Source organism: Natator depressus, chromosome 3 (assembly GCF_965152275.1).
Source record: "Natator depressus isolate rNatDep1 chromosome 3, rNatDep2.hap1, whole genome shotgun sequence".
Taxonomy (NCBI): domain Eukaryota; kingdom Metazoa; phylum Chordata; order Testudines; family Cheloniidae; genus Natator; species Natator depressus.
In genome coordinates, this window is record NC_134236.1 from 177,252,432 (window position 1) to 177,270,297 (window position 17,866).

A 17,866-nucleotide genomic window follows, 5' to 3' on the forward strand; every position below is an offset into this window, starting at 1 on the left:
TGGTGTGGCTCTGTGGCTCTCTATAGCTAGTAAACGATCTATACCAGCAGTTTTCAACCTGTGATCTGCAAAGTATGTCTAAGGGGTCTGCAAAAGGTTGTCGTTACCATAGAACAGTGATTTTTCTTAGAACTTAGAATTATGCCTAAGATTTCCAAAGGGGTCCACACTGCCATTTGAAATATTTTAGGAGTCCACAAATAAAAAAGGTTGAAAACCACTGATCTATTCAAGGAATGGAGATTGCTTCTTCGCTTTTAACTTAGTTTCCTTATTTCATATTTGCATTTTCAATAAATATTTCCTTGTGTTCATATGAACTGCTACATCTTAATTCTTCTGGTAATAACATATTTTAATTTAGTATATAACAGCTAAATATCTTAAAATCAAACAACTTAAAAAATCCCGGGTGTATTAACTGAAATCGTTTCTGTTCATAAACAGAATGAAAATTCCTGGTCTTCTGGTACATTTCTGGCAGGCTTTGTTTCATTGCAAGAGACTTCTCTGGATATTAAGGAGATACTAAACTCCTGAGATCAGACAAGACTGAATACTAAGAAAATGCATTTAAATTAAGCCTTTAATGTTTGTCTCAGGAATGGTTCAATTCCAAACAAAACCTTCAAACTTTCTCCCCACCCCCAAATTTATAATCCGAGGTCCCAAAAGCAGGATCTTTCCAATAACAGTCTGCTATCTGGCTCTTAACCAGAGCTCACACTGTTGATTGTTGCTGACAGGATGTGCAGTCTATTCTGTACGCTAATGAGGCATATTCTGGGGCTTTCAAGGATTAGCCACAGCTCTTTCTCTAACATTAGAAAGTTAGAAGTGTTTTCTGTCCACAATCTTGATCCCTTCTAAGGACAGTTAAGGAAACTGTATTTTAGAAGGATTGCCTGGTGATTTTGGAAAATAACCAATAACAATGCCAACTCCTTTATGATTAGTAGCTGTCTTTTAGGTTCTGATTTTACCGGCACCTGTGTTTTACGTTTTCATTAGTCTCCAGTTAGAACTACCAGTTAGCTTTGCAGCTGCGCAGCTTCTCCAAAATGGCAGAATGGTCTCTGTGCTAGAATAGGAAAGATGGACCTAAGTATTTGCCATCTTAGACCCTGAATCTGTGAGGTGCTGAGTGACCTCAATTCCCATTAACATCTGTAGTCTTTGAGGGTGCACAGCACTTGTAGATTGGACACTTAAAATACAAAACATGGCTGGCCCAGTGGTCTAGAAGCAGTGCAACATGTTGGATCAAAATTTGGGTTCTGAACTTGAAGCCTTCTGGCCTTGGGGCAGTAGAATCTGGGGTGTGACAGTGTGCTTAGCCCAGGGGGAGGGCAAGAGTGCTTTGTTTTCCATATTTTTTCATTTTAAGAGAGGAAGTAAAACTGCCCTGAGGTTTTCACAGAAAAGATTGCACAGCAAAAGCAGATGTTGACAGATATGGGAAACACACGCCCACAAACGTTCATGAGCAGGCAGACTTGTGGTACAGCTGTTTGTAAATAGCCAAGAGGCCCAGCATTCTTGTTTGAAAACATGGGATTGGTGCCTGCCCAGTGGCAAATATTAAAACAAGATAAAATGCGCTTTAATCTCCTATAACATCTGTCAGTCTGTGTCCTCTATCCAGTAAGGCCGTATCTACATCGGAAGAGGTTTTTTTGTATAAGCCAAAATATGAATTTAAACCAGTATAGTTACACTGTTATAACCTCTGGGTAGACACTTACCTTGTTATAAGACTATTTCCCCCCCCCCCTTTTTTTTAAATTAGCTTAAATCATTAGGTTGCTAAACTGAAAAAAAAAATCATTTTTCTATTGGAATACTAGTGTCCAAATGGGAGATGGTTATACCAGTATAACTATATACTTTCTTGTATAGACCAGGCCTAAGTCGTAATGTCCCAAAGGTTCTTCTCCTTCCCCCGCCTTTCTTTTTTCATGTTACAAACTTTGGACAGTGAAGAAGTGTTTCACGATTCAAAGCACAGATGGGCCTGAACCAGAACTCTGGTTCCAAACAATCTGGAACTTTGGACAAATTGGCACCCATTTATCTGTGGGCCCTTTAATTTCTTTTCTTCTTTGCAAAGAGAGATACTCTTCAGCTACCCTACCGGGCTAACCTGGGATTATGAACAGTCAGGGAACCCTGCATGGTCCAACCCTCATGCAGCAGGAGTGGTAAACTGTGTGCAGGGTGTTTGTATGGGGGAGTGGGATAAACAAAAATCAAGCAAATGGAAGGAGGCAAGAGAATTCTTCTCTTTGCCATCTCCTATTGAAAAGGCAAGACCTGAATTAGCATAGCTGTGACATTCTTCCAATCTGTGAGTTGTATTTTGAGGGGAAACCTTCTGATTAAAACAGGAACTTCCCTCAGTAGTTGTTTGCAAATACAAACACTTCAGAGGAAAGTTTGTATCTTTACTTGGGTAGGAGCAAGGAAGTTGGAACAGAATAGAATCCTTTTCATTTTCCCCGTACTTAAAGGAGAGGTGCATCACATTTATATTGCAGCAGAACTTCACTGAGCTGCGCTTAGTGTAAATGGCAAATCCACACTGAAAAAGGAGTGTGGGGTTTGCATTCTACGAATATGATTCTGCCACTGTGCTGAGTACAGGGCAGAGGAGTACAGGATGCCTTGGTCTTAATGGCTATTGCAAGAGCACTAGCTAACTTCCTCACATCTCTGCTGGCAGCCAGTAACACCCTAAAGCAGGTCTAGGTACTCTCAATGGTGCCACTGCTCCACTCATGTGCAAATCCACATATCTCACATCTACACTGAGAGTCCTCTCCCATCCCTACCAATTAGTGTAGATTATAATAATTAATAATAAATAATACATAGCTCTTATGTAGCACTTATCACCTTTGGATCTCAAAGGTCTTTATTTACAAAGGAAGTAAGCAGTGTGGAGTCAGGTTTTGCACCTGGGTTTGAGTCATTAGTGGTGGGTGGTAGAGGAAGCCCACCCTGCCCTCACCCAGCAGCAATGGCTCCTGCTCTGCAGGGCTGGGCCCTGCTCCCCATTCCAGGTGTTTCAGCCTGGCACCATAGCCATTCAGGTTTAGCCTGGCCACCCCTCTGTCATGATGGACAGGTGGCCAGGCCAGATGTGAATGCCATGTTGCAGCACCCAGAGTGAAGAGCCAGCCCAGCCCTATGGGACAAGGTTGAGTGCAGAGCGGGGTCTGCCTCAAGGTCTGTGGGGAAATTTATGCTGTACACCACCTTTTGTCAATTGTATAATATCTTGAAAAGGCACATACATACATGTAAAGACCACTTGGGGTGAGGGGGTAGGGAGTGAACCTAACAGGTAATGATCAATGATCTCTCTCCTGCCATTCATCTCTACCCTCTGACAAACAGAGGCTAGGGACACCATTCCTTACCCATCCTGGCTAATAGCCATTTATGGACTTAACCTCCATGAACCTGCAGGGCCGGTTTTGTTCAATATCTTCATAAATGGTCTGGAGGATGGTGTGGATTGCACCCTCAGCAAGTTTGCAGATGACACTAAACTGGGAGGAGAGGTAGATACGCTGGAGGGTAGGGATAGGATACAGAGGGCCCTAGACAAATTGGAGGATTGGGCCAAAAGAAATCTGATGAGGTTCAACAAGGACAAGTGCAGAGTCCTGCACTTATGACTGAAGAATCCCATGCACCGCTACAGACTAGGGACCGAATGGCTCAGCAGCAGTTCTGCAGAAAAGGACCTAGGGGTTACAGTGGACGAGAAGCTGGATATGAGTCAACAGTGTGCCCTTGTTGCCAAGAAGGCCAATGGCATTTTGGGATGTATATGTAGGGGCATTGCCAGCAGATTGAGGGACGTGATCGTTCCCCTCTATTCGACATTGGTGAGGCCTCATCTGGAGTACTGTGTCCAGTTTTGGGCCCCATACTACAAGAAGGATGTGGAAAAATTGGGAGTCCAGCGGAGGGGAACAAAAATGATTAGGGGACTGGAACACATGACTTATGAGGAGAGGCTGAGGGAACTGGGATTGTTTAGTCTGCGGAAGAGAACAATGAGGGGGGATTTCATAGCTGCTTTCAACTACCTGAAAGGGGGTTCCAAAGAGGATGGCTCTAGACTGTTCTCAGTGGTAGCAGATGACAGAATGAGGAGTAATGGTCTCAAGTTGCAGTGGGGGAGGTTTAGGTTGGATATTAGGAAAAACTTTTTCACTATGAGGGTGGTGAAGCACTGGAATGCGTTACCTAGGGAGGTGGTGGAATCTCCTTCCTTAGATATTTTTAAGGTCAGGCTTGACAAAGCCCTGGCTGGGATGATTTAGTTGGGGATTGGCCCTGCTTTGAGCAGGGGGTTGGACTAGATGACCTCCTGAGGTCCCTTCCAACCCTGATATTCTATGATTCTATCTAGTTCTGGAGGTAAGTATTATTAACCCGATTAGAATAGTTAGGTACAGCTGTAGTTACACAACAGTAAAGTGAAGCTGAAGAATGCCTTGTATGTGTTATAATTGAAATAGTGACTTAAGACCAAATTTTCAATCACACACAGTCACTATTTCAGGTTGTGATAGAGTTCTCGGAGGGCCAGGTGGGTCTAGTAGGTAGTGCACCCAGTATCCAATCTTGCCTCCCAGCAGGAAGGCCTTTCAGTACAGCTCCTCACCTATGTGTGGCCTTTGCTTCCCCTCAGGTTTTAAGTGTCCTTGCCCTCTTTTTATCAGAAGGGGAATGGGGGGGAATGAGGCTTATGTCCCTCCTGCAGCAAGGGCAGTTGGTAGGGGAGCCCAGGCCTTCCCACTCCACCGGGCTTTGACCTAGGGCCATATGAGAGTCACTCAGTGTCCAGCATGAATTATCCCTCCCAGGTCACTTCCTGCCATCCGTCTCACTCTATGGATCCAAGTCCAATGTAACATAACTAAACCTTCAGCCCCAACAGGCTCAGCTTGCAGTCCTATTCCTCACAGAGGGGGCTTCTTCAGCACCCTTGGTCAGGCGCCATCAGGTAGGTCTGTCTTCCTCTCCAGCCTCCCACTTCTGAGCTGGGTTGCTCCCTTTTAAGTTTCCTCTCCAGTTGGATCATGCACTGCAGGTCTGGGGCTACCTGAGTCTAGTATTATCCTTTAACCCTTTCGGGCCTGGTGGGGGGTTTGTACACCCCATTACACAAGAGCTCAGCTCCCAGTGACACAGACAGATTTTCAGATGACCTGAGTGTGACATACTGTACCTTGGAGGAGCGTCTTGTAACCCCCATATTCCTCATCTGTATATAATTGTGATATTGCGTATAAAGCATGCTATGTGAGGTATCGGGGGAAAGGTTATGATCTGCTGAAAGACATTGTTCTATCTAAATATATGTATCATCAATGCATATGAAATTATAAGAATTGTGTTATATGATTTTCACTAAAATATGCTGTGGGTTTGGGAGGCGCCCAGATACTAGCTCTACAGAGACAATGACAAGGGAGGTAACCAACACCCGGGTGAGTGCTGTTGTACAGACATCACCAGCCATTGTCCAGCAAGGGAGCTACAATGCAATGACCCACCTGCATAAGGCCACACCAGGGGAATTACTCAACCTTGCCTGGGGATTCAGCACTGCCCTCCAGACATGCCTGGACTTGTGTTCTCCAAGCACATGGACTAAGGGTATAAAGCAGAACACAGGGGCCACATGCTGGGCCTTTCTCCTGCCCCCACCTACGCTGCAAGCGACAAAGACACTCAGAGAAGAAGACTGTAGAATCCAACAGAAGAGACTGGCCCAGGTTTAAGGGACAAACCTGTATATTAAGGACTGCAGTATCCAGTGGGATTTGAAAAACTGCTTAATCTAGATTTTTCCCAGTCTAACAGGGTTGAGAGTTTAGACTGTGTGCTTGTATTTTGTTTTATTTTATATTTTATTTTATTTTGGTAACTCTGACTTTTTGCCTATCACTTATAATCACTTAAAATCTATCTTTTGTAGTCAATAAATTTGTTTTACTGTTTCTTTGCCAGTGAGTTTGCCTGAAGTGTGTGGTAAATTTGTTCAGGTTTGCAAAGGTTGGTGTATATCCATATTTCATTGATGAAGTGGTGAACCAATTAATAAATTTGCAGTGTTCATCTTGAGCAGTGCAAAACAGTATATTTCTGAGGTACAGTGCTGGGAGCTGGGGGTATTTGGCTGGTGCCTTTCTCTGTGTGATTCATGAGTGGCTCTGGGAGCATTCGTGCAATCTAGCTGGACATGGGGCTCCACATGCTGTTGTGCTGAGTTATAACAGCACCTGGAGGGGTTTGCTGCTTGTCACTAGCAAGGCATTGTGAGAGACAGCGCAGGCTGGAGGGTTAAGGGAGATCAGTGGTCCCGCAGATCCAGACTGCACCACTCTTCTGAAATCTGACCACTTATTTATGGCCTTACTGGGAACAGAGCTGTTCTGAACATTTGACCTATTTGTGGGTGCTGGGCTCTGTGGATAAGCTGACCCTATATCTCCTGCTTACTATTAATCTTTATAAAATTGTGCTGAATTGTGATTACAGAGACTCCTTACACTAACAGCTCTCTGGTCATTTGTAACAGCACACAAGGTCATTGTTACTGTGTAATCTTTTTGGAGTGGGCATGACACAAATAATTTGATTTTTTTCATCCTATCTTTTCCCTACAGCTGGAGGAAGGGGAATGTTTTGCCAAGATGGTGATAGACCTAGGAGAGGATGCTGGAGAGTTCCTAGCTAAGGGGTATCTTGCCTTGGGTCTGACATACAGTCTTCAAGCTACTGATGGTAAAGTATCTGACTTATCAAATATTATGCATAAAGCAGCTATTTTGAATCTTCAGTGTAAGCAATGTATTAAAGACATTGTTGAAACTTTGGCTGATCATGGAAAATAATCAGACTCCTAAACTACTGGGGAATATTCACTTGCTTTCTGAACACCATCTGCTTTGATAGGCTACATGGAATTTTTATGCTGAAGTACAAAAACAAACTGTGCTCAGATTTCATACTCATTTGGTGAAAAGGTTCATTTGCCATGGCCAACAAGTATTGGGATGTTTGAATTAAACATTTGTAATAATTTTTTCAAGAGTTCATTTATTTATATAATGAAGCCTGACTTTCCATCTATTTTCACATTCATAAGTCACAAAGAGAAGCAAGAACTCCTGAGTTCAACTCCTGGCTTAACACTGATTCCCTCTGTGGATTTGAGCAAGTCATTTAACCTCTCTGTGCCTCTGTTTCTCTATCATTAAAATAATACTTATCTACCCCTCTGAGGCACGGTGAAAGTGAACTAGGTAATGTTTGTACAGCGCTTTGAACAGGAAAAGAGTTATGCAACCACCAAGCATTAGGTTTTAATTCTCAGTAGGCTCTGGAAGCTTGGCACATGGAGGCGTGACGTGCTCTAACACCCATTGCATGGAGTGCAGGAAAGGCTTTTAGTTCTGTTTTTCATCAGGCTCACATCTAGGAGCAGCTTTTAATTTACTCTCGGACTCCAATACAAATGTTCCAACACGAACCTGTTTGAGTAGTTGCTGAATCAGCAGGCATTCTGATGAACCTGGCTATGCCCATTAGTACACCATCACCCACTTTTGCTTAGGTTCAGGCCCATTTGTGTATTGTCTCTGTGGGCAGTAGTTCAGATCACCGAAAAGTTCTACTCTTTCCTGCTGTCAGAGGGTAGTACTGCTGCACGCTTCCCCACAGCAGAGCAACTTGATCAAATATATTTGTGCTCTTTAGTAGTAGACGTCACTGTGATTCTCTAAGCATCCATATCTGATCCAGTGGGCAGCTACTCTGAGAAGTGCCTCTCCAAAGTGGTTGTTAATATATAACACAGTTCCTTCTCTGTTTCATTGCCCCAAAGCAGTTGCTCCTGAAAACAACTTGAACTTTCTATTATTTGCTAAAGTCCTTTAAAACATTTGAGTCCTACATAATGGCCTACTTCCTCAAGGCATCGTGCCCAGATTTTGTTTAATTGTCTCTACAATTATACAATATCTCAGAGTCTATTTTCAGATGGACTTTTTAAATATGTTAATAAATAAATAGTAAAGTGATTACCCTCCGTAATGAAACTTTAATAAAGGGTTTCTGATAAATGAAGTTGTAGAGGAGTCTGTTGGACTCCACTGTAATGATCAAAGTATTTAAGAAGCTTTAGTGTGAGTTTTAATGCTTTCTCTTCTGGAACGGTCTTCTCTGAGTTTTCAAGCGGTTAACAGGGTTCAGGAATGTTCTGACCTACAGCAATCTCATTTATTAAAAAAACACTTAACCTTCACTACAGCAGCTCTGCACTTGTGTCCAATTTAGCCTCTGAATTTCATCTTGAAATAGCGGAGTTTTTGCCTTTCAGACCTCATGCTTTTAGTGTTAGACTAGGCAGGGCCAACTGTTTAGTGGAGGTGCCTGTCAAATTCTTTAAGAGAAACTAGAGACTGTGCTTCCCTCTTTGAGATTATCTTCTTTTAGTAAAATGGATTAAATCCCTTTAAAACATACTTGTTTCCAAATACATGAATATCTGGCATTTTATCCCCAAAACCCAAATCTGTACTGAAGGAGAATTGTTTTTTATAAAGAATAAAATATTTATCATAGAGATGATGTAGAAGTTGAAAGGGATGAAAGGAGGAGAATCAACCCCCAATATAAGCCCTGTGTTTCATATTGTGAAAGATTAAGTGTGTGTGTTTTCGTGTGTACAAACACATTCACAATGTCAGATACGATCACACAAATATCTGTGTATATATGTTAACTTCCATAACTTTCCGTTTAAATTGACTTCTGATTGGTACAGCGCACTCAGTGCTAATTCATAAATTGTTTCAAAGCCACGTAACAACTTTTGTTAGAAAGTTGAAGGTAGAATGTAAGACATTTTCTGACTAAGATTAGGCTTTCTCTTTTTAATCCGTACTTTATCAATAGTTAGCAGTATCCACTAAGACAGAGCCATAGAACATTCAAAACTAAACCTTTTGCTTTGTGACACTTTCTGGCATAACTGTTTCTTTGCAGGAGTGGGATGAGAGAATCATTTTGAATATCATTAAAACATTTTCTGGTCTTTTTTGAAAAATCTTTTAAAAAGTCCCTTTATATATGAGCTACCCTCTTAATAAGACAAGATTGCTCACCACACAATCTGTGTAGTATTATGTGGCTCCCTTGTTCTCATAAGGTATCTGCTTATGTGTTGTTGAACTAAATCTCACTGAAGCAGCTGACGGATGTGGTGTACTCAGCAGAGGATGCCTTCATTTTTCCTTCATTCTCAGGAACACAGATCTTTCATTGCTCCAGCACATCTGTTTCTTCACTAGGCTGTTTTTTTATGGCTAAAATCTGTTGTGATAGGTTGGATCATTTTTAACAGTGTATCTTTTTTTCCCTTGCTGTTCCAGTTTTGTCACTGTCTGTAGTGCCAACTTCGTCTTCCTTGGGTCTCATACAATGTCGCAAATCAGGAATGGAGGTGAAAATGTTTCTCTAGCTAGCCATAAGAACTGTATACAGTTAGTATATTCAGGGCACAAGCTAATATTAGAAAGCTGTAGGCGTTGCTTATTAGTGAACCACTCCTAATTTCCTCATCTGTAGGTCAATAATCAAACCACATTCTTTCATATTTGATATATGATAAGAATTTGGGCTGCAGCATAAATTGCCCTGAACTAAGGCCCAAGGAGCTTATATCCCATTTTCTAAAGTGACTTTGCTCCAGATTTTCAAAAATATTTAGATGCCAGAACACCTTTTGAAAATCTAACATTTAGGAGCCTAAATCCCATTGATTTTCAGTAATTCTTAAGGTCCAGATTCTCAAAAGTATTAAGGCACCTAACTCTCATTGAAACCATGTGGCTTAATTAAATCAAGCTCCATTTCCACGGAGACTGTGATAGTTGTATTATCCGTTTGTAATCTGTCAAGTCTCTTCAAAACCATCTTCAATAGTTTTTGGAAGTTTAGTCGCTTTCTGTAAAGTCTCTTGTTGAATAAAGTGCATGGTATGTTTTGATCAAAAGTCCTCATTGTCAGCACATATCTCAGCATGCTTATGGTAGTTGGATGCAAATGCAGAGACATAGGGCCAGATTTCCAGCTTGCATGAATCAGCATAATTACACTGAAGCCAATGGAGCAACACCAATTTGCAACAGCGGAAGAGCAGAACCATAATCTTCAAGAGTTCCACTACGTATCACTGGATACCTGACATCAGTCCTTCTTTCTCCGTTAGCTAAATGTGAGGCTGATACTTACGGAAGACTTTCTGAACTCCCCCAATATATTTTAGGTATTATACTACTTTTTAAATGAGGTATAAATAGTGTGCTGAACAGCCAGAAATCAGAAGTTTAGGGTGATTCCACCTGATAAATTCTCTAGAGTTTTTCATTTTATTTTCATTGTTTGAACAAATAGCAAAATTCCTCCTTGTCACACTTTTCTCTGCCTTCTTGGATTAACATGTATAGCAACTTGGACGCAATATTTGGTAGTTTTTCTAAGGGACGTATAATCAGTAGCATTAAGTAAGAAGACTTCTTTTTCCTGGGTAGATGCTTGTAGCCATTATGAGATCATTTTTCATGTTTCACCAGCCATTTTGCATTAATGTCCATGTTGAGTTTTTAAATTTTTTCTTTTTTTTTTTTTTTCTGTCTTTGCTTACATCAGTTTCAGTCTGTCTGGAGTGGGCTATCCAGGGTGAAGTGCTCCGGTCATTTCTTTAAACTGTTCCTTTTGTGTTTTTATTTTTACTAACCCACGTGGTTAGTAAAAATAAAAAAAAGAAGCGGGCTTCAATTTTCTTATCACGTCTCTGCCTTTCAAGATGTTTTATGGCATAATCACTGGTTGATCTTTCTGTAATTTTTTGGGTGATGAAGACTGACTGACACTGCTCCAGATTGAAATGGATGTTAAAAAGAACTTAAATTATCATTGCAGCTATATTTTGCTAACCATGTTGGCATAGAAAATGTCTGACTTTGCAGTATTAGCGAACTTACTGGTGTTCTGCTTTTCATTCAATGGCACGTTTGATCTTGGAGAATCTGAAGAAAATGTTTATCTGCATTTTTTATGAGCATGAATCCTCTGTTTTTCTACTTAACTCTTGAGTGCTTGTACTTTACTTTACTTTCAAAGAATAATGTGTTTTCCTTGCATTATGTCATTTGTTCCTGTCACTTCTATTAACTTGAGGCATGCTGAGTCAGATAAACTCATATATTGACATTTGGTCTTCACTAAAAACTAATCACCTCTTTGCACTATTAATCAGCAGCATGTAGAATAAGAAATAACCTCCTTGTGAACTCTGAAGACTGAAAGGCAATATGAGCTAGCCTGCTTACCACAGTACAATGATATCAAATGCCCAGCCCACTTGGCAGATGTTTTTAGGTTCTAGAAAACCAAGCCTCCGTAACAATTTGAATACCCTTCTATTCAGTATCCAATAACAATGAATTACATCCATAAGCTGTACCCTTCTCTCCAATCTTCTATCCATTCCCACTGCCCTCTAGTCTAGGGCCCTATGAAGCTCCTTACATTTATCATTTCCTAACTGGCATAACAAGAATCTTGAACACTTCGATTTTACCTTTTTTAGAATTACTTTACAGATAGAAATTAGAGCCCAATGAGTCAGATCCTTATCTGTACTGAAAGGAGTACTAGTGGCACCTTAGAGACTAACCAATTTATTTGAGCATAAGCTTTCGTGAGCTACAGCTCACTTCATCGGATGCATTCAGTGGAAAAAATGAAAAAATATTTTCCACTGAATGCATCCGATGAAGTGAGCTGTAGCTCACAAAAGCTTATGCTCAAATAAATTGGTTAGTCTCTAAGGTGCCACTAGTACTCCTTTTCTTTTTGCGAATACAGACTAACACGGCTACTACTGTGAAACCTGTTATCTGTGCTGAGTTCACACTTGGCACGGCTGAAGGGAGAGTACAGGAGGCAACTGGGGACAAAAACCATGCTTAGCATAACTTGTAGCGGCCTAAGGACTTGCATTAAGCACAGAAAGACTGCTGCACTGGCTGAGAATCTGGCAGAGCACCATGAGCTCTACCCCTGACATTCCCCCTCTTCAGCCTGGCACACTCCCTGTGTGAAGTGGATCGAAGGTGGTGGAGAGCTGGGTATACCTCAGTCAGGGCATTACCTAGTTAGCTGCCCCATTAAGGTAGCTTTCCAAGGGCTTTGGGCACTGTTAGCACAAAGCAGCTGGGGCCAAAAGTCTGGCTCTGATGTTTCTAGTTTAAAAAAGCCCTTAAATTATGTGTGTTATGTTAATGAAAACATTTCAGAGTCACAGAGAAGCCTTTTTTTTAAATGTGAGGAAGGGGAAATTCCTTGAAAAACCCAACAGATATTTTTAAAAATGTGTTTTTGTTGTCATTTTTCTCCAAAAACAAAACTGGGTTTGTCACATCTTTACATACAAGTGCTAATATCCTTCTGCTATTGTATGCTAACATTTTAAAATGTACTGCAAGTTTTCTCTGTCTAACTGTTAAATAACCATATGTGTCTTGTCCTGCAGCTACCCTGAAATGCTCTCAAGACAAATTGCACAAGAAAGCCCTTCAAACTTTGGAGAGGTGAGAAAGAGCCTGACTAGCTGCTGTTTGCTTTTGCTTTTTGGATGAATCCAAAATAGTTCTTTAGTTCTTTTGAAAATATATATGCTCTGCAAAAAGCTTCAACATCTCAGTTTTTAATATAGTACATAAGAATGGGCATATTGGGTCAGACCAATGGTCCATCTAGCCCAATATCCTGTCTTCCAACAGTGTTCAGTTCTGGGTACTCAGATGGAATGAACAAAATGGGACAATTATCAAGTGATCCATCCACTGTGGTCCAGTCCCAGCTTCCTGCCATCAGGGGTTTAGGGACACTCAGAGCATGAGGTTGCGTCCCCAACCATCTTGACTATTAGCCATTGATGGAGCTATCTTCCATGAACTTATCTAGTTCTTTTTTGAACCCAGTTATACTTTTCACCTTCACAACATCCCTTGGCAACGAATTCCACAGGTTGACTGTACATTGCATGAAGAAGTACTTCCTTATGTTTGTTTTAAAGCTGCTCCCTATTAATTGAATTTGGTGACCCTTGGTTCTTGTGTTATTTGAAGGGGTAAACAGCACTTCCCAATTCACTTTCTCCACACCATTCATTTTACAGACTTCTATCATATCCCTGCTTAGTCGTCTCTTTTCTAAGCAGAACAGTGCCAGTCTTTTTAATTTCATCTTACATGGAAGCTGTTCCATTCCCATAATCATTTTTGTTTCCCTTCTCTGTACATTTTCCAATTTTAATATATCTTTTTTGAGATGGGGCAACCAGAACTGTACACAGTATTCCAGGTGTGGTTGTGCCATGGATTTATAAAGTGGCATTTTGATATTTTCTGTCTTATTATCTAATCCCTTTCCTTATGGTTCCTAACATCCTGTTAGCTTTTTTGACTGCCACTGCACATTGAGCAGATGTTTTCAGAGAACTATCCACAATGACTCCAAGATCTCCTTCTTGAGTGGTAACCGCTAATTTAGACCCTATCAATTTATGCATATCGTGGGATTATGTTTTCCATTGTGCATTACTTGCACTTATTAACATTGAATTTCATCTTCCATTTTGTCACCCATTTGTGAGATCCATTTTTAACTCTTTCCAGGCAGATTTGGACTTAACTATCCTGACTAATTTTGTATCATCTGCAAATTTTGCCATCTCACTGTCCACACCATTTCCAAATCATTATAAATATATTAAATGGTACAGATCCCAGTACAGATCCTTGGGACACTCCACTATTTACCTCTCTCCATTGTGAAAGTTGACCATTTATTTCTAACCTTTGTTTCCTATCTTTTAACCAGTTACCAATCCATGAGAGGACCTTCCCTCTTATCCCATCACAGCTTACTTTGCTTAAGAGCCTTTGATGAGGGACCTCGTCAAAGTCTTTGAGTGTCCAGGTACACTATATCAGCTGTATCAGCCTTGTCCACATGCTTGCTAACACCCTGAAAGAATGTGAGTAGATTGGTTAGGCATGATTTCCTTTACAAAAGCTGTGTTGACTCTTCCACAGCTTATCGTGTTCATCTGTGTTTGCTAATTCTGCTGTTTGCTATAGTTTCAACTGATTTGCCTGATTCTGAAGTTAGGCTTATGGACCTGTAATTGCCTGCGCAGAGGTGGGACAGCACACTAAATGAACACACACGCAACCAACATCTCACCACACCAGGATCACCTCTTGAGCCTTTTTTACATTCGCTGTTCTTCAGTCATCTGGTACAGAGGCTGATTTAAGTGACAGGTTACATACCACAATTAGTATTTCTGCAATTTCATACTTGAGGTCTTTCTGCTGACTTATTCATATTTAATGTATCAATCTGTTCCCAAACTTCCTCTGTTAAAACCTCCATCTGGGACAGTTCCTCAGATTTGTCAACTAAAAAAAAATGGCTCGGGTGTGAGAATCTCCCTCACATTCTTGGCAGCGAAGACAGATGCAAAGAATTCACTTAGCTTCTCCACAACAGCCATGTCTTCTTTAAATGCTCCTTTAACATTTTGATTGTCTAATGGCCTCACCGATAGTTTGGCAGACTTCCTTCTTCTGATGTACTTAAAAATCTTTTTGATCCCAGCAATAGTCTTTCCAAATCACTCCTACAATAGCAAGAATGCAGCAGATCATTTGGCTAAATTTAAAAGCTAACTTTTGTGAGGTATCACTTTTTTCTTAAATTACAAAACAAGACAAAAATTGAGTTTTAAATCTATTATGAAAAGTTAACGGTAAGAATGACCTTGTGAGGTTCCAAGTTTAATGTATCTCAAGTTTATAAGGAAAAAGTTTTTTTTCCTAATTGCTAATCTCACAAACTCTGTCTATCTTAGCTCTTTTAAGGTATGTGTCATCAGGGCTTCTAAACTCAACACAGGATCTTTAAGTCAGACTGAATTCTTTTCTTGCACATCATAATAGAGATTCTGCAGATCAAAAATCTGTCCTCGGTTACACCTGGACAATTGCTTTGTATTCAGGGAGTTTGTGCAGATATAACTGATTGACTCTGTAATTGTATCTTAGTTAACAGTTCTGTTGATGTTACACAAGAAGGAATAGAATCCAGCTCACTGTCATCCGTGCTGGCTTTGCAGCAGTAACAGTATATAGTAGTAAAAACTTATTTTTGTCACTAAAGTCAACAGATGTGACTCTGGATACTCACCACGTGGTAATCTGAAGAGCAAGAAGGTGCAACTTTTACTAAGTCTCTTTTCTTTTAAGTAACACGTACCTAGACTCATCTAGTAACTCCTACAACCGTGCTATTTCCATGTAATTGCTGTGCTGCCTTGCTTTTTAACTGTATTTATTTTTATTCTTTGACCTTTCCCACTAACTGCGACTTGTTTTCCTGGTGTCTTAACTCTAGCTAGGAAACTGATAAGTCTTTAGACAAACATCAGATACTCATAGTTCAGCCAAGCGGGGTCATTGAAAGAGTCAGCCAGCTAATACCCTGTGTCTCAGTGAGTACATGTTTATCAGTTCCAAAGTACATGTAGACTCTCAGCCCATGATTTAGGATCCTGAAGCCATCCTTAAACATGGGTCTCTCAGCTGGAAGCCTAATTCCATCAGTTTGATTTTTTTTTTTTTAATGCCCTTTAAGGGGATGCTGAGCAACAAAATAGAAGCTCTTCTTTCTTTCCCAAGCCATTGTCAGTCAGTGTTCACATACACCCCTGTGAACTTTTCCCCTTTTTTAGCCCTTCTGTCTATTGTTGAAGATTTTATAACTACATGAAAAAAAACAGGCAGCCCATCCTACCCCAGTAGTCAGGATCAGGGTTGGATTTGGTCTTTGGTAAAAGGATCAGTATGTTGCTTATACACACTGCAACGTGATATATCCAATGTCAAATCCTAATCAGATGAATAATATCTTTGGTGTGGATCACGTTGGCCACAGGTTCAGAGAGAAGCTCTAAACAAGCAGAGATAAAGGGCTCTCTTTGTCCAAGTTAAACTAATTGATTCTAGAGCCATTAATTAAAATCATCAGTGCAATTGCTTTTTTCTCATAAGCTATGGCTATAGCTTTGTGGTAACTGATATTGAAATAGTATGTGATTTTTGTTTCCTGCAGTAACTCTTAAATCTTAGTGAATGAATAGTTTGGCAGTGCTTAGCTGCCATGCTTGTCAGTCTTTCATTCCTCCCTCATACACTCTTCAGCTGAACTTGCTTATGGTAGGGCAGCACAAGTGCAGAGTTCTCTCTTTGTTGGCACACAGCCCAAAGAGTTAGAAAGAGTTTGATATGATCAGCCTTACCTGTTGTGTAAAGGTATTACTGCAAAAGAGCACGAGGAGATGAACTAGCTGTGTCGGCTGCAGTGGAGTCAGTAACAATTTTAAGAGTGTTATCTGAGTGACCCTTCAAAAATCCTGAAAGGAAACCCAAATGATGGGATTCTGATCTTGGGGCCTCTTAGGCTCCTGAAATACAAATAGTGGTAAAAATACCAGCAGTGAATGCTTTTTATTTTCAGTATTAACCCCTCTCTGTTTGTAGAAATCTCATTAAAACATCCAGGAAGGGAGAAAGGGAGCTGCTGCTGTGTTTTAGTGTCCGTAATAGAAGGCAGTTAGAGTGTTACTTCAGTTGCCCTAAATCGCTTAAAACAGTGTCACAAATGATGCAGGTCATGAATTAGAAGCTGCCGATTTGCACAGCCCTCTTCTCCATCATAGTCAGATCGCTAAAGGCCCTGCCATAACTCATCCATCGCACACTCTCAGAATGGTGTTCTGCGAGTGTGTGAAGCTTAGCATCTGGCTGTATAAAATCCTGACGCGTGGTGTTTTTGTTGCTGTTCCTGCTTGCTGGTTTCATGAGCTTGGCACAGCTGGCAGAGCACTCACTTCTCTGTCTGGTTACTATCTGCTCTGCACTTGTGGGAGTAGAATTCTTCTTGGAATATGGTTTTATACATAAGTAATTTGTGGCTTTCTTATGGCAGAGAAGATTATGAAAAGTACAATATGACACTCACTTCCCTTTTCTTATTGTTCATTTGTTTTTACAGAGCACATCAGTTGGCCCCTGAAGACCACCAAATCATCCTCTACGTCTCGTTGCAGCTGGCTCTTGTCAGACAGGTATGTGCAATGACTGACAATTTCAGTACAGTCAGCCATTGAGTCACTAGAAGCTGGTGGAGTGACTCAACAGAATTAAACCAAACCCAATCAGAGTCATCGTTGTTTGTTTTTTTTTCTTATTGAACAAGGTTGATACCAGGAAATCAAAATAAGTTCACATAAATGTAAGCAGAAACTCCCCAGCCTGGGGCTCATTGCAATCCTGTTACCAAGCATGGTTATTCAAAGTCATTCATCGAGCTTTGTATCCCAAGGAGTGCCCTGTAGGTCCTGCTTTAAGTATCTGGGAAGGGAAGAGCGAAGGTGAACTACAGGTATTTAATTCTTGTTCCTCAGGAACCAGGAAGTACCCTGCCCCCTGTCGTAGTCCCCTCCTACCCAAACGCTGTCTTGTTCCTGGTAAGGTACTATATCGCACCAATTCTCAGGTTATCCATATTAAGGACTTGCTTATTCCATAATTCAGCATCTTTAGTCAAAATTTCTGTGGGCTCTGGAAACCTCCAGGCAATAGGATTATTTGGCAGTCAAATGTTACTGCAGGTCTCAGCTCAAGAAAACGATGCCGTGTTA

General features: G+C 40.8%; 1 protein-coding gene across 1 annotated transcript in view; it reads left to right on the forward strand.

Annotated features, from left to right (window-relative positions):
* Nucleotides 1-17,866, forward strand: part of TTC7A (tetratricopeptide repeat domain 7A) — a 257,204-nt gene that overhangs the window by 100,541 nt on the left and 138,797 nt on the right. Inside the window, exons 12-14 of the mRNA XM_074949389.1 lie at nucleotides 6,693-6,810; nucleotides 12,629-12,686; nucleotides 17,218-17,290. Coding sequence (XP_074805490.1) covers nucleotides 6,693-6,810; nucleotides 12,629-12,686; nucleotides 17,218-17,290 — 249 coding nt within the window. The remainder of the gene's footprint in view (nucleotides 1-6,692; nucleotides 6,811-12,628; nucleotides 12,687-17,217; nucleotides 17,291-17,866) is intronic.